The 20645-nt window shown below is 34.8% G+C and overlaps 1 protein-coding gene across 3 annotated transcripts in view; it reads left to right on the top strand.

Moving 5' to 3' along the window:
- The first annotated feature begins 571 nt into the window (after nt 1–571).
- The window catches only part of LOC148941067 (putative Na(+)/H(+) antiporter nhx-9), a 265572-nt gene continuing 245498 nt past the window's right edge, over nt 572–20645 (top strand). For all 3 annotated transcript variants that reach the window (XM_089104941.1, XM_089104942.1, XM_089104943.1), the window contains exons 1-2: nt 572–694; nt 9864–10174. In XM_089104941.1, coding sequence (XP_088961067.1) covers nt 9880–10174 — 295 coding nt within the window. In that variant the 5' untranslated portion in view covers nt 572–694; nt 9864–9879. The remainder of the gene's footprint in view (nt 695–9863; nt 10175–20645) is intronic.

Below are 20645 nucleotides of genomic sequence, written 5' to 3' on the forward strand. Positions count from 1 at the left end.
ATGTTAGCCATTTTTATGCATTAAGAAAAATTTAGCGCTCAATTTGTTGTTATATGCCATTAAAGTTTGAAACTACTAACAATTAATTAATGGCAATTTAGTTCCGGTGCACATCTTTAGATTAGACAAATGGATGGATAAAAAAGGGAGCGACAAAAAAAGGTAACAGATAATATTAAATTGCAATCAATTTGTGTAGCTTTAAGTAACGAATGGACTACAATGTTAGACTATTTAAGATATTAAAAATACTGTATAAGTAATAGAAAACAACTAATGTTTGAATAACTGATGTAAAAATTACTAATGTAATTTGTACACCTGGAAGGACTTAAATAGGGAAACTTTGAATAGATGGGGATGAAGGAGGAGTGTGTGTAGCTGAATTGGTCTTAGGCGGCTTGGTGCTACTTTGTGGTATTAGCAGTAGTAGTAGTAGTAATGTAGTTCAGTTCTGGAACCCATTCTAGACAAAAGAATAAATAAGGCAAAGTTTGTAAGCCATCTATTAAAACTATAAAATAGATGTCAGAGCGGCATTTAATGTTATTTAGGATTGATGGAATGATGGCTCCTGGCAAATTACAATTTTGCTTTAAAAGTCAAATCAGTTTCAAAAGATCTTCGCTCAAGTGGAGAAGATGTGGTAATTTAAAAAAGAAAGGATTATATCAGAATTTTGATTAATTAACTGGTAAGATAATTGCTTTGCATTAACTGACAGAAGGGATTTAATGCTGTAGGGCGCATGCGCAAATGAGAAAATTGATGTTTTTTATTTAAGAGACGTTGCTATAACCTAAAAAGAAATTTCTAGCTAAGGATAGCTTAGCTCTTCTTATCCCCTCCCAATATCAAACTGTAGTAGCTGGTAAATTTTTCGTTGCTCATATTATTGACTTACGAATAAACTAAACATGCCACTTGATAGGGGCGGATGCAGGATTTTTTAGGGGGGGGGGGCGCAAAATAGGTTGATCCGATAAACTTGCGTTAGGAGTAAGGGCACTTGGGCGTTATATGGGCCTTTCTAAAAAGTCAAGTCTGGTTAATGCTAATGAAATAAAATAGGATGAATATATAATAGTTTAGAAACAAATTTGGGCTGTATATTTACACATTAGGGGTGGGTGGGAGGTAAAGCATAGCATATATTAAATACGTAACCTAACCTAGGTACCTTTCTTCCCCTAAACCCCCAAAAACAACAGTTTAAATATCATATACACAATAAAAACCACGCTATCATTGTATTACTCGATAGCGGTTAACCTGTCAAAAACGGGTTTTTCGTAACTGGTTTTCTTGCAAAGGCCCATATAGTGCCCAAGTACCGGAGCAAGTTTCATTAACGCAATCTCGCGTGAATTAAGTAAACTACACTACTTTAGACTATGTTAGGGGGCGCCCCCCCCCCTCTCCCGCTGGATCCGCCACTGCCTCTTGATGCCTTTTTTATGCTCTTTCCAAATATAATAATCTTCTTTGTTGGAAATGAATTTTATCCCCACCCCTATATATACCAATTCAGGGAATATATTTGCACATTCGGGAAGGGGGGGGGGTAATTTTTATTTCTGATGTGAATGAGAAGTAAGCTTAAACTTTCCGCCCACCCCCCTAATGTGCAAATATATACCCTCAATTGGTATCGATAGTGTGATGGAAGGCCTTTTATCAACTGCTTTTCCAACCATCTGCTTTTTCAGCCATATCTAATGTAATTTTGAAGGTCTCGGGGGGGGGGGGCGCTGCCCCCCCTCCCTATGCCCATGGGGTGGGGGTAAAATCCATTTCCGACAAAAATGATTATTATATTTGGAAAGAGCATAGGCTAGGAAAGGCATCGAGTGGTATGTTTACTTTATTCATAAGTCACTAATATGAACAACAAAAAATTTGTTGTTTGGGGGGGGGCAGTTGCCCCCTCAGTAATTTAGAGAAAAAATTATTATATAGCCCATGTCCATTGACTCTTCGGTTGTGGACCCCACTTGCCCCCTCCCAGAAAAATGCTGGGGCTACGCCCCTGCTTGTCTGTATGCAAAAGCTGATAAATTTGTTCTTTTCTCGATTAATTTGCTGGCTAGAATATGAACTTACTGTTTGTTGCACCTTTACCACGCTCTTTCCGAAATATTAATCGGAAATGCGTCCGTCAAATGAATCAGTCAATTGAAACCCCTGTCCTTCACGAATGCTGTGTCGAAAAAAAGAAGTTTTTTTCCGTTTTCTTTGGCCGATTCGTTTGGCTTAATTCGTATCTCAAGTCATGTTATCCTCAGGGGCTTAGTTTTATTCACTCTTCACGTTAAAGTTATGTAGTGTTTAAAAATACGCCTCATTCCAATTAAACAGCCCTTGTGCTTGAGCAGTCTTCCTTACAGAATTCCCCTCTCCTTTGAAATCTCTGGCAATACGAAAGAGTGGAGAGGTGGGGAGGCTCCACCTCTCCACCTTTTGCGGCCGTAAGGATATGAATGTAATATTGTATTTTACAAAGAAAATACTTTCTGTAAGAAAAAGGGAGCGATCACCACGGAACACCTATATTCAGACTTGATCCAAATAAAGGATGATCAGAGATTAAACCATATTCTGTATTTATCTGAAGGCTCACGGAGATAGAAAATTTGTTTAAAAATTCATTTTTGCACCCCTCTCCCACCTATATAGTGACCCACCAGCCAGTGGCATAATTTTGTCAAAATCTTGAGGGGGGGGGTTAGAGCCAATTTTCCCAGATCAAGTGAAAATGACTGTGAAAAATGAGCCATATAGTCCTATAAAGGCAAAGATATACTAAAAAAACTGACCCGTTTCTCTGGATACATGATGCAGGCTTATCTTAGTTTTGACAATATTTTTGAAGACACCAAATTTCAGCTGGGGGGGGGGGGCTGGGGTCTAGAGGGGGAAGTTGCCCCCCCCCTTTCCCCCTGGAAAATTATGCCCTCAGCCCTCCTCCATAATAGCCGATGCGCAATTATATATCACTGTATATAATTTTATCAAAGATCAAGTGAATCAACTTAGTTAGAATAACTATGCGTTATTTCCGTAAAACGCTAGGTGGAAGCGTGTCAGTGCGTTAAGTTTCTTAGTTGTTGAACTTTCAGAGTCAGTGGCGCTGGAAGGGGGTGTGGGAGGGGGGAATGGACAACCCCGACTGTCATCCTTGTAAGGGTAACAAAAATTGATGTAAAAAGGCTGTTATTTCTTTTGTTATTCATGTGTACTATTCAGTTTTTCATCTTCACAAAACATTGCCTTCAAATAGTTTTCAATACCCGCTTCTATTCGTTTTAACATTCGGATTGCAATTGTAGCAGCTTGAATTTTTTTTAACACACACCCTTTGATAACTGATTAGTCACTTTACCACATTTAGCAATCACAATTATTATAATATTGATGTTATGATAGCGTTGGTAGGAATATGTTTGAAAACCTCATATATTTTTTTTTATAATATATTGCGTATTAAGTAAAATTCTTTAGAGTAAATTACTTTTACTTTTTTGAGTAATTTTAGAGTAAAATTGGTTATTGGTTACTGTATTCAAAAACGTGTTCGGGTACTTATGTATTAAACGTACTCTATTATATAACTCAATAAAACCTGTCAGGAAAAACCTGCTAAATTAGGGGGGGAAGGTACCTAGGTGAGGTGAGATTACGTATTTAATATATTGTATGCTTTGCCCCCAAACCCCCTAAATATGCAAATGCATAGTCCAAATTTGTTTCTAAACTATTATATATTCATCCTATTTTATTTTATTTCATCAGCATTAACCAAACTTGACTTCTTTAACAATATATAAAAGAGTACGTTTAATACATAAGTACCAATTTTGGGAGGTTATGCTTAATGTAACGTAACCTCACCACTTCGCAGGGAAAATTAAGTACTTGATGTGAAAGCTGCTTATTTCTCAAGTTTCTCAAGTTAGTAAAAAAAAAGAAAAAAACATAGCCGAGGGAACAAAAGTAAAGCAAGTTCATGTAATTTCAGATGTGAAGGGCCATGTGAAATCATGCTTGGGAAATTTGAAAGCACCTTATCTCTGTGTTCAGAATAAACAGATGAAAATCTAAACATTAAGTAAAATGTCAATGAAACTAGAATATATTTAACTTTTCTGGTAGTTCTTTTCGAAGCAGTGCGCTCTGAAATGAATTTAGAGGTTAACTAATAATCCTAATTTTATTGGAGGTTGGAGACATCTTTACCCTGGTTAAATATACAAGGTAGGCTAATACCCTTTCTTCATAATAACAGCTCCAACTCTTGTGTAGGGGGCAAGGCAGAGGGTGTAACCTAGGCGGCAGAGAAAAGGTCATTTTCAATCTACCTTTTCTAATTTTTCTATAAGGGGTTTCATTTGAATTCATGGGGTTTTCTTATTATCCTCACTTGTATAGGTTTACAAATATTTATTTGGTAGGCCATCAAAAAGAAGGATGTTTGAATTCACAGACAAGGAAAGTTAAGTTAACTTTAAAAGAAAGTAATTTCCATCAGTTTATTTTCGTGAGTTGTTTTGCTTTACTGCTCGAATTGTCCCTTGATTATGCAATCAAATTTGGGTAAAGTATCTTGATAAAGCAAAACTGGAAATTCTGGAAAGCAGAGGAAGGGTAACTTCCTTGTGCCTATGGAAGAGGAACGACTAAGGTGTTTTTCCGCGGCCGTCTGTAATCCCAATCTGGGTCGGAGGATTCATCGCAGAAAATAAAAAAAATCTCAATCTAGTTCAATGGTTCCCAACCGATTTCAGGCATGCTCCATCTAGGCATTTCCAAAATCCTGATGCCCCCCTCGCGATATTTCAATGCTGTTGTTGCAACTTCTGTTGCACTCCATGGTGGGAATCACGGACGGTTGAAGAAAATCTCTCCGACTGGTATTCACCTGGAAAAACTTTAGGATAGTAAAAATGGCACAAATTTCAAAAATATAACCATGCTATCAATACTTTCATTGGCCATATTGACACTGATATTGGATGTGATATTGCTAGAATTGTTATTTCTACATTCAAATATCCCATTTTTACACTGGTACATAAAGTAAGATCTGTTGGTGACAAAGAATGTCACCAACAGAAACGAAGGGTTGTAAACAAATTTTGGCCAAGGATGAGTTACGAAGAACACCGGAACCATTTTAGGTATATATATGGAGAATATTATTAAAGATAACAAGTCCTGGAGATTGCATCACAATCCATGGTCACAACTTTTGAATTTTACCGCTGGCTTTGCAATCGCGAATCTTGCTCTTAACCAAAGTATAAACACATACAACAAGTACTGACAAAACCTATCCTCTCTACACAAAAAAAGTGACCCTTTGTCCGCGTCTCCGGAGACGATCCCATACCTATGCGAACCTGGGGGATAATAGCCTAAGTTCCGTAGGTGATTATACTTGTTCCGTAAAAGCTGTATTAAATTTAATTTATTGGCTCGGAGCGATTAAGTAGTACAGCATTTTTCCTCTAGTGGCGCTGAGGTACGCGGGGTCACTTTTGGAGAGTTTTGTCAGTACTTGTTCAGTATGTGCTTATACTTTGCTCTCAACAAAGATTCCTGCTTTGGCTGTCCAAGTAACAATCTGGATTGTGGGATAGTCAATGAAAACCGAGCATGACAATTGATACTGTCACAGGAAACGTTATTTTCACAATCTGGATTGTCAATCGAGACTCCAGATTGTCAAACAGTTCGTGATAACGAACTGTAAGTAAGGAGCGACCCGGCTCAATGGTAACCGAAACTCTAGAAAACGGATTTTTGATACCAATAGATGCATTAAAAGAATCAGATTTCAATGCTGAATTCAAATATATAATTTTCATGAAGTTTAGTCCTACCCATCAAAAGTTACGTGCCTGAGAAAATTTGGCTTATTTTTGAAAAAAGGGGGAAAGGCACCCTAAAAGTTATAGAACCTTGATGAAAATCACACCATCATATTCAGCTTATCAGAGAACTCTACTGTAGAGGTTTCAAGCTCCTATCTACAAAAATGTGGAATTTTCCATTTTTTGCCAGAAGAAAGATCATGGATGCGTGTTTATTTGTTTGTTTTTTTTTTTGTTGTTTTTTTTTCCCAGGGGTGATCTTATCGACCCAGTGGTCCTAGAATATCGTGAGAGGGCTCATTGGAACGGAAATTAGACGTTCTAGTGCCCTTTTTAAGGGACCAAAAAAAATGGAGGGCAACTAGGCCCCTCCCACACTCACTTTTTCCCAAAGTCACCTGATCAAAATTTTGAGATAGCCATTTTGTTCAGCTTGGTTGAAAATATGATATCTATGTCCTTTAAGATGACTTAATCCCCCGAAGTCCACGGGGGGAGGGCTGAAAGTTATGAACTTTACCCAATGTTAACATATAGTATTGGTTATTAGGAAGTATACACACATTTTCAGGGGGGATTTTTTCTGGCAGTAGGGGGGTGGAAGGGTCGGGGGTTATGTGGGAAGATCTTTCCATGAAGGAAGTTTTCATGGGGGAAGGTACATTGCTATGAAGGGGGCGCCGAATTTCCCAGCATTATTTAAAAAAAAGATCAGAAATTGAATAAAAACAAAACAAGTTTTCCAACTGAAAATAAGCGTAAAACATCAAAACTTAAAATGAACAGAAAATATTACGTGTATGATTGGGTTCACCCCTTAGTCAATACCTCGCTCTTTAACCAAGAGATTTTTTATTTCTTTAGTACTATCTATTCACTCTAAATAATGGCTTGAGTTAGAATGGGGTCGATTCTAAATAATTGGAAAAACATTCTGAATTTTACTTTAAGGGTATAGGATTTAACAAGGGCCAAGCCTCCTAGAACGCTTGATAAAGGCATATAATTACAGTTATTCTTTATTCTATGAGCTTCGCACGTTACGTATATTTATTAATAATAAAAACGTTCGTAAATAAAATTAAACAAGTTTCGAGAAAGCCACTTAACCAAATAAAAGTAAAATCAATATGCAAATTTTGTTTTAATTAGTCATGTACGGTGAGCCAAAATCAAAACCGGTATTGATTCAAAAATGTTCAAAAATTAAATTAAAAAAACAAGTTTTTTTTAACTGAAAGTAAGGAACGACGTTAAAACTTAAAACGAACAGAAATTTAATTTCTATTCGTTTTGGGTTTCACCTATTCTGTAATAGTAATTTTTGGTCGTTTTGAGTTTGAATTATGAGGAAATTTACTTCTGGTGGTCTCAAGTTTAATATGGCTTTTTACTTTTCTTAAAAAAACTCCTTTTTCTGATTTTTTTAGTTAATTTCTGTTCGTTTTTGATTGCCAAAACTATTCCTTCAATTTATCCAAAATAAATATTCTTAAATATTCCTTCAAATTATCTTCACTGTCTCATGAAAAGATTTCCCTATTATTCTTCTTGTTCTTGATCTTGTTGAAAATTAAATTAAAAAACAAGTTTTTTAAACTGAAAGTAAGGAGCGACATTAAAATTTAAAACGAACAGAAATTATTCCGTATATGAAAGGGGCTGTCCCTTCCTCAACGCCTCGCTCTTTACGCTAAAGTTTGACTTTCTCACAACTCTTATTTTTGTTAAACAATAAAAACTTTAGCGTAAAGAGCGAGGCGTTGTTGAGGGGACAGCCCCTTTCATATACGGAATAATTTCTGTTTGTTTTAAGTTTTAACGTCGTTCCTTACTTTCAGTTAAAAAAACTTGTTTTTTTATTTAATCACGAAAAAAGACCTCTGCAGTCACCATGCCAAACGCGAATATGGTCAGTATTTGTGCTATTTTGCTTTTTTGTCGGTGAGCTTCAAATCTTGGCATTTTTTCTGAGTAATTCTGTTGGCAATTGTCCCTTCGGCGCATTTTTACTTTATTGACTGCGCTACCTTGCACCAGACACCTGGTAATACTCTTATGAACTATTTTTTTATAGTTTCATGAACTGTTAATCTCCTGTGCGTCTGGAATTACGTCCATGCCTTATTTATACCTTTAAAGCAGTCATAAGTTATATAGACAACGGGGGATGTGGTGATAACCATTCCAGTAAATTGGATTAAATTCGGTAAATTGGAGGACCTTTACTGAAAAAAGGGACATGCCACGGTGGAACCTTGAAAATGATCTGATGGTTGGCTGGAAGATACCCTGGCAAGCCGTAAAACAAAAGACCCGGAATGGATTGCATTTCACTGTTGATATAGCTAGGTGCTTAACCTTATTTGACCGATTATAGTCAGTAGAAATGTTTCCGGTTGAATCCACTGTTAGTCACCGCCTACTGGCATCTATTAATATATGTTTCCTCTTACTTGGTTAAAGCTACCATGAATAAGCTTTTCCCCAATCTTTACCCACTCCCCCAATCTTCGATGGCATAATACCCTGTTACACTCCTTGGAGGCTCAATCACGTGTTTTTTTGGGAGAGAGGGGGGGGGCAAGAAATCAAATTATGTGAAAAGCATGGACTATTATATGATCCACAGACCTATATAAAAATTGTAAAAATACTTAGTCTTCATGAGACCCTCCCCCTACTGAAATGCATACTGGAACCCGTGTCTCAAGTACTAGATCATGTGCTGGAGATCAGACATTGGCTGGGGGTCTTCTCATGAGTTAGGCACGAAAAATTGTATAAGGTACACCTGTGAGAGGTAGTTTATAATCCCTCGGCAGTAATAATAAGGCAAAATGACTAAAAATCAATTTGTTTTTGAAAAAAGATTAATGGTTGTCGTTCTATTGTTTGTGGATAGCATTTATTGTCTTTGAAGTCATGAAAGGTATGCATTGTCCTAAAACAGGACGGTGAAAAAAACGTGATTGAGGACAAATATATATTTTTACTAAACTTTTATGGTAAATAAACTTCAGATCATACGCCTCATTTTTAAAAATGACTAAATCACGTAATTGAACTTTAAAAATTGAAAAATACTTATTTTAGGATGTTTTCAAAATGAAACTCCACCCTCTCCGGAATTTTAAGTACGTGTTAACTAGGGTCTGGAGTGGGGGGGGGGCGATCAACTAAGGTTTGGGGAAGGGGTTAGTTGTCCTCCTTGCACCTCAATCTAAATGAACTTTTTTATATTAAATTCCCCATGAACCAGAGACTCTTAATTAGTCTTGATTACTGTATGTAGAATCGGACTTTCACATTAGACAAGATATTTACATTAATTAGATAATTATATTTTTATCATTATTTTGAGAAGGGGCCTTTTCGTATTTATCAACTTTCTTATCCTTAGACTTTTATCTTTTTAGGTGATTTCAACTAACATTTATTTATCTAATTTATAAAATGCTCTTGTTGGGTTTCAAGATTAGTGAAGGTAGTCTCACCTGAGGCGTATGTAAATAGAATAAACTCCTCTGATCAGGGGCGTACGCAGGGGGCCTCGGGGCGATGAAATGTCCTAAGGAAATAAAAATAGTAGCCTAGGCCTACCATTAGTTTCCTTGTGTTGTAATATTTCCATATATCATAGTTGCTTTTCTGACAATGAGAAAAAAAAAGAGAAGAAGTCAAAAGGGCGTATCAGCATTAATTTGGAACGGCTTAGGGCATTAAGTTCTCTTGAGATAATGAATATATTTTCCGAGAAAATGGAACCGCTCTTGATGCGCCGTTTCCCATTGTTTTCTCCTTTTTTTCTTTTTCATTTTTAGGTTTTTTGTCTTTTTCTTTTTTTCTTCTCCTTTGTTTCTTTTTTTTCCTGATACGATTTTGCTCCCTACTTTTTCCAGAATAGCTGTTGAGTAATTAATTTCAAATAGTATTTTTATTTAAGCTAGTTGATCATTTTTGTTGCTAATGTTGCATCTTTTATTTTAGATGCCCATTGACCACAATGGTTGCCAAACCGACGCTTTTCCTTTTTTTGGCACTATTTTTGGTGGCACCAATTTATTGTGATGTTGAACATGATTATTTACCAGGCCACCCTCCAGACCATCTTTTAAGAACTGCTGACTTGCCAAGTGACCATTTTTTGGGTGGTGATCTAGATAATAAGCCACATTCATCAGAGGAAGGACATGAAAATGGCCATCATGGTTTTGAGATTGCTCATGTGGATTTTACACGGGTCGAAGGACCTTTTGTGATTTCTTTATGGATATTTTGTGCTAGCCTTGCTAAAATTGGTAAGTTTTTTTATTTAACAAAGCATTCTTACTTTGTATAAATTATTTTATTGCATTATTTTATATATATATATATATATATATATATATATATATATATATATATATATATATATATATATATATATATATATATATATATATATATATATATATATATATATATATATATAAGTAGTAATAGTGGTAAAGGTCCGGCCAGTGATTGCGTAATATGCCTTACCACGGGCCAGGCATCTATATATTTGAACCCTACGCCTGAGGCATGGATATGTGTGTAGGTTTTCAAGTAATTGGGTTACCAGGGTCATTTGCCTATTACAATGACCTTCCGGTTTTTCTGGTAGGTAATTCTAATCTAGAGGTCAATACATCTTTCAAAGAGGAACGAGTACGCAATACCGGTCCTAGTGTGATTGATTTTTTGGACAATTGCCTTTAGTCAAGAATAGTTTGTTAGGAGTGTGTCGTTGCTAAAGCTAACTCTCATTGGAAAAAAGGGGTATAAAGCTTTTTTGTTTTTGATAAGAATTGCACAATGAATGTATCGTTTGACGTGGGCATTTTTTATGAGCCAATCAGAGGTTGTTCAATATACGATAACTTGATTTACGGTTGGGATTTGAATAAAAGAAATGGTTATGTTATTTGCTTGCGTGTATAGGAATTCCCATGTTATTTGCTTGCAGGTATAGATATTCCCTTGTTATTTGCTTGCATGTATAGGAATTGCCACGTTATTTTGCTTGCGTGTATAGGGATTCCCATGTTATTTGCTTGCATGTATAGGAATTCCCATGTTATTTGCTTGCGTGTATAGGAATTCCCATGTTATTTGCCTGCATGAATAGGAATTCCCTTGTTATTTGCTTGCATGTATAGGAATTCCCAGGTTATTTAATTGAATGTATAGGAATTCCTATGTTATTTGCTTGCTTGTATAGGAATTCCTATGTTATGTGCTTGGGTGTATAGGAATTCCCATGTTATTTGCTTGCGTGTATAGGAATTCCCTTGTTATTTGCTTGCATGTATAGGAATTCCCAAGTTATTTGCTTGCGTGTATAGGAATTCCCTTGTTATTTGCTTGCATGTATAGGAATCCCCCTGTTATTTGCTGTTAAGTCCATTGCTTTGTGTTTTTACAACCAATCATGTTACACTCCCCACGGTATTTAAAAATATTTTTTGTAATAAAATGATACCCGAATCCACTCCCCCATTTTTGGCTCCACTTAAAGTGATTCCAGTTCTGAATCTGCTGGCACCAACCCAGGTTCCAGTCCCAATCCCAGCTTCAGCGATTCTGGTCCTCTTAGTTTCGGTTGCGCGACTTCTGCTCCCTGATACCACCGTTCCGATTTCACCAAACCAGTTCCAATTTACATCAGTTCCAGAATTTATTATGCAGCTGTCCTCGTAGCAATCTATGGCTGGTCATTGACAGTACCTAGTTTATTATAGTTGGGGGGTCATTTTGAAATGGTTTTATATATTTCACCCTGTAAAATTAAAACTTTTAAAACATACAGAGATTACCTTCTAAAAAGAGGGCAACCCCTCTTTGCATTTTAGATGACAGTTAAGTTTTAACATCATTCGTTACATTTAGCAAAATATTTGATCTATTTCAATATCTTTTCATCTTTAATTTTATATTTTCTTGATTTGAATATTTTAATCGACAATTATTTTTTACTCTGTTAGAACTATTTTGGAGTTGTGGTAAGTATTTTTGTATTTTTTAAGAATAATTGATTGTTTTGTAAGAAATATTTTGGATTTCTTAGAAATTTTTTAATTTTTTAATAATTATTTCGGTTTCGTATGAAAAATTTAGATTTTGTTTGAACTTTTTATATTCTGTAAGAACTATTTTTGATGTTGTTAGAAATCTTTTTGTTTTGCAACATGTATTTCGAATTTTGCAACAACTATTTTTTATTCTGTTAGTACTATTTTGGATTTGTCTAAAATATTGGTGTATTTTGTAAGAACAATTTTTGTTTTTTAAGAACTATTTTCGGATTTTGTTAGAACCTTTTGTATTCTGTAAGAACTACTTTCGGTGTTGTTAGAATTTTCGTGCTTTGTGACAAGTATTTCATATTTTGCAGAAGCTATTCTTAATTCTATTAGAACTATTTTGGATTTGTGTAAAGGATATTTTCTATTTTTAAGAATAGTCTTTGATGTTTAAGAACTATTTTCGATTTTATTACAACTTTTTGTATGTCGAAAGAATTGTTTCTGCTTTGTTAGAATTATTTTTTGAATATGTTTGAATTTTGTATGCTGTAATAATTACAGGGTGTCTAAAAAAAAAATGTACTCACGCTTAGAAAAACGAGAAATTCTTTTTTTATGAATATACAGCAAAATGGAATAGCTTCGAATATAGAAGACAAATATGATTAGGAATCATGTTCATTAAGACGTGATTCATTAATGTGATTAAGGACGCTGTTCAAGCGTCTGCACTGGAAATGCTACATTCCAACACCAATTCATGCCCTAAACGAAGACGATCCTGACCGGCGAGTTGAATTCTGTGAATGGTACCTGGCAAAATGTGCAGGGTTTCCACACAAAATTGTTTGGAGCGATGAGGCAACCTTTAAATTAAATGGCACCATTAATCGCCATAATTGCACGTACTGGGATCCTGCAAATCCTCATGTAACACTTGAACACCATGTCAACTTGCCAGGAGTAACAGTGTGGTGTGGGATATCTGCACTGGGCATCATAGGGCCATTTTTTATAAATGGAGCGGTTACTGATGAGAGCTACCTTAACTTGCTTCAGGAGTTTGTTGGTCCACAAATTCCTGAGATGTCTGGTGATGACGGCAAAATTTACTTTTCATATTTTGCAGAAGCTATTTTTAATTCTGTTAAAACTATTTTGGATTTGTGTAAAGGATTTTTTCTATTTTTAAGAATAGTTTTTGTTGTTTAAGAACTATTTTCGATTTTCTTACAACTTTTTGTATTTTGCAAGAATTGTTTCTGCTTTTTAAGAATTATTTTTGGAATATGTTTGAATTTTTTTGTATGCTATAATAACTATTTGGTATGTTGTTAGAAATTTAGTGTGTTGAAGCAAGTATTTGGTATTTAGCATCAAGTATTTTATATTCTGTTAGAAATATTGTGTAGATTTGTAAAGTATTTTTGTATTTATTAATAATAATTTTTTTTTTGTAATAACTATTTTGGATTTCTTAAAACTTTTTGTATTTTTTAAGAATTATTTATGTTTTGTAAGAACTGCTTTGGATTTTGTTTGATCTTTTATATTCTGTGAGAACTATTTTTAATATTATTAGAAATCTTTTGGTTTTGTAACAAGTATTTTGTATTTTGAAAGAACTATTTTTTATTCTGTTAGAGCTATTTTGGATTTGTCTAAAGTATTTTTATATTTTGTAAGAACTATTTCCGGATTTTTCTGAACTTTTTATATTCTGCAAGAACTGTTTTAGATGTTTTTAGAATTTTTGCTATTTTTGAAAAGCATTTTATATTTTGTAGTAACTATTTTTTATTCTGGTAGAACTATTTTGGATTCGTTTAAAATATTTTTTCTATTTTGTAAGAATAATTTTTGTTTTGTAAGAACTATTTTGGATTTTTTAGCCTTAGATATAGGGTCGAAATATTCATTTAAAATTGCATTCCACTGTCTTATAAAATTTTCCCTGTTGTTCTACTTATTGTTTATGATGGAAAGGTAGTGTGGTCTTCGTCACCAGTACAGATACTTCATTCAAGAAACGTGATTAAACACGTTTTGAAACTACATGCTATTTGTATGCCTTTCCTTGGCACCTTTCCAAACAAGCGGGGATTCCCCACTGGTTCCTACACATTGCAAAAAAAGTGAGCAGTACGAAAACTCCACGTTTTCAACCGGACTGGTTTTTTAGGGACCAATCGGGAGAGATATGTAAAGTCGACATAGCTTTATTTCATTTTTTAAGGTTCATTTAGACGAGGGTACGTGCGCGCACGTAACCTCGTCTAAATGAACCTTAAAAAAATGAAATAAACAACTTGACAAATAGACAATAAACAAATAGACGCTTGAACAGCGTCCTTAATCACATTAATGAATCACGTCTTAATGAACATGATTCCTAATCATATTTGTCTTCTATATTCGAAGCTATTCCATTTTGCTGTATATTCATAAACAAAGGATTTCTCGCTCTTATAAGTGTGAGTACTTTTTTTTTTAGACACCCTGTAGTTATTATAGCATACAAAAATTCAAACATACTCCAAAAATAATTCTTAAAAAGCAGAAATAATTCTTGCGAAATGCAAAAAGTTCTAACAAAATCAGAAATAGTTCTTACACAGCAAAAACTATTCTTAAAAATAGAAAAAATCCTTTACATAAATCCAAAATAGTTCTAATAGAATTAAGAATAGCTTCTGCAAAATATGAAATACTTGTCACAAAGCACGAAAATTCAAACAACACCGAAAGAAGTTCTTACAGAATAAAAAAGGTTCTAACAAAACCAGAAAATAGTTCTTAAAAACAAAAATTATTCTTATGAAATACAACAATATTTTAGATAAATCCAAAATAGTACTAGCAGAATAAAAAACAGTTGTTGCAAAATTCTAAATACTTGTTGCAAAACAAAAAGAGTTCTAACAACATCAAAAATAGTTCTTACAGAATATAAAAAGTTCAAACAAAATCTAAATTTTTCTTACAAAACCGAAATAATTCTTAAAAAATTTCTAAAAAATCCAAAAAATTTCTTACAAAACAATCAATTATTCTTAAAAAATACAAAAATACTTACCACAAATCCAAAATAGTTCTAACAGAGTAAAAAATACTTGTAGATTAAAATATTCAAATCAAGAAAATATAAAATTAAAGATGAAAAGATATTGAAATAGATCAAATATTTTGCTAAAACTAACAAGTGATGTTAAAACTTAACTGTCATCTAAAATGCAAAGAGGGGGTTGCCCTCTTTTTAGAAGGTAATCTCTGTATGTTTTAAAAGTTTTAATTTTACAGGGGGAAATATATAAAACCATTTCAAAATGACCCCCCAACTATAATAAACTAGGTACTGTCAATGACCAGCCATAGATTGCTACGAGGACAGCTGCATAATAAATTCTGGAACTGATGTAAATTGGAACTGGTTTGGTGAAATCGGAACGGTGGTATCAGGGAGCAGAAGTGGCGCAACCGAAAGTAAGAGGACCAGAATCACTGAAGCTGGAATTGGGACTGGACCCTGGGTTGGTGCCAGAAGATTTAGAACTGGAATCACTTTAAGTGGAGCCAAAAGCGGGGAGTGGATTCGGGTATCATTTTATTACAAAAAATATTTTAAAATACCGTGGGGAGTGTAACATGATTGGTTGTAAAAACACAAAGCAATGGACTTAACAGCAAATAACAGGGGAATTCCTATACATGCAAGCAAATAACAAGGGAATTCCTATACACGCAAGCAAATAACTTGGGAATTCCTATACATGCAAGCAAATAACAAGGGAATTCCTATACAAGCAAGCAAATAACATGGGACTTCCTATACAACCAAGCAAATAACATAGGAATTCCTATACATGCAAGCAAATAACATGGGAATTACTATACATGCAATTAAATAACATGTGAATTCCTATACATGCAAGCAAATAACAAGGGAATTCCTATTCATGCAGGCAAATAACATGGGAATTCCTATACACGCAAGCAAATAACATGGGAATTCCTATACATGCAAGCAAATAACATGGGAATCCCTATACACGCAAGCAAATAACATGGGAATTCCTATACATGCAAGCAAATAACAAGGGAATATCTATACCTGCAAGCAAATAACATAGGAATTCCTATACACGCAAGCAAATAACATAACCATTTCTTTTATTCAAATCCCAACCGCAAATCAAGTTATCGTATATTGAACAACCTCTGATTGGCTCATAAAAAATGCCCACGTCAAACGATACATTCATTGTGCAATTCTTATCAAAAACAAAAAAGCTTTATACCCCTTTTTTTCAATGAGAGTTAGCTTTAGCAACGACACGCTCCTAACAAACTATTCTTGACTAAAGGCAATTGTCCAAAAAATCAATCACACTAGGACCGGTATTGCGTACTCGTTCCTCTTTGAAAGATGTATTGACCTCTAGATTAGAATTACCTACCAGAAAAACCGGAAGGTGATTGTAATAGGCAAATGACCCTGGTAACCCAATTACTTGAAAACCTACACACATATCCATGCCTCAGGCGTATGGTTCAAATATATAGATGCCTGGCCCGTGGTAAGGCATATTACGCAATCACTGGCCGGACCTTTACCACTATTACTACTTATATATATATATATATATATATATATATATATATATATATATATATATATATATATATATATATATATATATATATATATATATATATATATATATATATATATATATATAAAATAATGCAATAAAATAATTTATACAAAGTAAGAATGCTTTGTTAAATAAAAAAACTTACCAATTTTAGCAAGGCTAGCACAAAATATCCATAAAGAAATCACAAAAGGTCCTTCGACCCGTGTAAAATCCACATGAGCAATCTCAAAACCATGATGGCCATTTTCATGTCCTTCCTCTGATGAATGTGGCTTATTATCTAGATCACCACCCAAAAAATGGTCACTTGGCAAGTCAGCAGTTCTTAAAAGATGGTCTGGAGGGTGGCCTGGTAAATAATCATGTTCAACATCACAATAAATTGGTGCCACCAAAAATAGTGTCAAAAAAAGGAAAAGCGTCGGTTTGGCAACCATTGTGGTCAATGGGCATCTAAAATAAAAGATGCAACATTAGCAACAAAAATGATCAACTAGCTTAAATAAAAATACTATTTGAAATTAATTACTCAACAGCTATTCTGGAAAAAGTAGGGAGCAAAATCGTATCAGGAAAAAAAAGAAACAAAGGAGAAGAAAAAAAGAAAAAGACAAAAAACCTAAAAATGAAAAAGAAAAAAAGGAGAAAACAATGGGAAACGGCGCATCAAGAGCGGTTCCATTTTCTCGGAAAATATATTCATTATCTCAAGAGAACTTAATGCCCTAAGCCGTTCCAAATTAATGCTGATACGCCCTTTTGACTTCTTCTCTTTTTTTCTCATTGTCAGAAAAGCAACTATGATATATGGAAATATTACAACACAAGGAAACTAATGGTAGGCCTAGGTTACTATTTTTATTTCCTTAGGACATTTCATCGCCCCGAGGCCCCCTGCGTACGCCCCTGATCAGAGGAGTTTATTCTATTTACATACGCCTCAGGTGAGACTACCTTCACTAATCTTGAAACCCAACAAGAGCATTTTATAAATTAGATAAATAAATGTTAGTTGAAATCACCTAAAAAGATAAAAGTCTAAGGATAAGAAAGTTGATAAATACGAAAAGGCCCCTTCTCAAAATAATGATAAAAATATAATTATCTAATTAATGTAAATATCTTGTCTAATGTGAAAGTCCGATTCTACATACAGTAATCAAGACTAATTAAGAGTCTCTGGTTCATGGGGAATTTAATATAAAAAGTTCATTTAGATTGAGGTGCAAGGAGGACAACTAACCCCTTCCCCAAACCTCAGTTGAACACCCCCCCCCCACTCCAGACCCTAGTTAACACGTACTTAAAATTCCGGAGAGGGTGGAGTTTCATTTTGAAAACATCCTAAAATAAGTATTTTTCAATTTTTAAAGTTCAATTACGTAATTTAGTCATTTTAAAAAATGAGGCGTATGTCATTTTTGCAACTGATCTGAAGTTTATTTACCATAAAAGTTTAGTAAAAATATATATTTGTCCTCAATCACGTTTTTTTCACCGTCCTGTTTTAGGACAATGCATACCTTTCATGACTTCAAAGACAATAAATACTATACACAAACAATAGAACGACAACCATTAATCTTTTTTCAAAAACAAATTGATTTTTAGTCATTTTGCCTTATTATTACTGCCGAGGGATTATAAACTACCTGTCACAGGTGTACCTTATACAATTTTTCGCGCCTAACTCATGAGAAGACCCCCAGCCATTGTCTGATCTCCAGCACATGATCTAGTACTTGAGAAACGGGTTCCAGTATGCATTTCAGTAGGGGGAGGGTCTCATGAAGACTAAGTATTTTTACAATTTTTATATAGGCCTGTGGATCATATAATAGTCCATGCTTTTCACATAATTTGATTTCTTCCCCTCCCCCCCTCTCTCTCCAAAAAAAAACACGTGAGTGAGCCTCCAAGGAGTGTAACAGGGTATTATGCCATCGAAGATTGGGGGAGTGGGGAAGGATTGGGGAAAAGCTTATTCATGGTAGCTTTAACCAAGTAAAGAGGAAACATATATTAATAGATGCCAGTAGGCGGTGACTAACAGTGGGTTCAACCGGAAACATTTCTACTGACTATAATCGGTCAAATAAGGTTAAGCACCTAGCTATATCAACAGTGAAATGCAATCCATTCCGGGTCTTTTGTTTTACGGCTTGCCAGGGTATCTTCCAGCCAGCCATCAGATCATTTTCAAGGTTCCACCGTGGCATGTCCCTTTTTTTCAGTAGAGGTCCTCCAATTTACCGAATTTACTCCAATTTACTGGAATGGTTATCACCACATCCCCCGTTGTCTATATAACTTATGACTGCTTTAAAGGTATAAATAAGGCATGGACGTAATTCCAGACCACAGTTCATATAATTATCCAGTAAGCTTATCGCAGATCATTTCTGGTCTTCGTTCTTGGTGTGAACAAAAAACTCCTCCCACTTCTTTCTGCATTAACGGGTTAATCTGTTTCCGATTGTTTCCAACTAAGCGCATTATTCGTAATAGCGGGTTTCCACTTGTTTCTGATTAGATCACAGTCTGACTTGTCTACCCGTGAAAAGATCTGATGCCGCCTATGTTTCTATCTGCAAAAACGTTCTCTGGAGCACTCGCACCTTGGTCCGGGTTTTTATAATGGGTGAGATAGGGAAAGATCATACTGGATAATTATATAAACTGTGTTCCAGACGCACAGGAGATAAGAGTTCATGAAACTATAAAAAAAATAGTTCATAAGAGTATTACCAGGTGTCTGGTGCAAGGTAGCGCAGTCAATAAAGCAAAAATGCGCCGAAGGGACAATTGCCAACAGAATTACTCATAAAAAATGCCAAGATTTGAAGCTCACCGACAAAAAAGCAAAATAGCACAAATACTGACCATATTCGCGTTTGGCATGGTGACTGCAGAGGCCTTTTTTCGTGATTAAATAAAAAAACAAGTTTTTTTAACTGAAAGTAAGGAACGACGTTAAAACTTAAAACAAGCAGAAATTATTCCGTATATGAAAGGGACAGTCCCCTCAACAACGGCTCGCTCTTTGCGCCAAAGTTTTTATTGTTTAACAAAAATAAGAGTTGTGAGAAAGTCAAACTTTAGCGTAAAGAGCGAGGAGTTGAGGAGGGGACAGCCCCTTTCATATACGGAATAATTTCTGTTCGTTTTAAGTTTTAATGTCGCTCCTTACTTTCAGTTTAAAAAACTTGTTTTTTTAATTTCATGTTTGAACATTTTTTGATTAATGCAGGTTTTGATTTTGCCTCACCGTACACGTATAATTAAAACAAAATCTGCATATTAATTTTATTTTTATTTGGTAAAATGGCTTTCTCGAAACTTGTTTAATTTTATTTACGAACGTTTTTATTAGTAATAAATATACGTAACTTACGAATTAACTTATGTAACGAACTTCTATATTCATATATTTTTAAAATGTATATTAGGGGGCTCGCCCCCTAGTAAATACCTCGCTCTTTACGCTAAAGTTCGAATTTTGTTCCAATTCTTTAAAAATAACCCCTTAATCACAAGTATATACCATCTTTTGAATTCTACGAGGCCCCCGTACCAAACAGGTTGTGTGTGTACTTTCAAGTAATTGGGTTACCAGGGTCATTTGCCTATAACAATGAGCTCTACGTACATACCTGTTCTGGTTCAAGTTTTTTCTGGCACAATTAACTGAATTTCTATTTCATGATAAACAAGTTTTTTTTTTTAGGTTACATCCGTGTTGGAAAAACTGGTGTATCTTTTTTCGAAGCTAATTATTTTTTGATTCAATAGCTTAATTGAAAAGTAACGATAGAATGACATTGTGACTTGACCTAGCTTTACCTCGCCGATGTGATCTGTATAATACATAAGTAACGTTTGGAAAATATTGTCAATTTAAAAAGAAATGGCTGAAAAGTGTTTTGAGGGGGATGGGTTGCATAGAGGGGTGACTTGCACGAGGGTTCAGTTAAAGGGGATACAGTTGCATTGGGGGTTTCGGTTATACACGGGTTCAGTTACAAGGGGATTCAGTTGCACGGGGGTACCCCTTTTTTCGAAAA

This window comes from Artemia sp. Qi Xiang Cuo, chromosome 19, assembly GCF_049724085.1.
Source record: "Artemia sp. Qi Xiang Cuo chromosome 19, ASM4972408v1, whole genome shotgun sequence".
NCBI lineage: Eukaryota > Metazoa > Arthropoda > Branchiopoda > Anostraca > Artemiidae > Artemia > Artemia sp. Qi Xiang Cuo.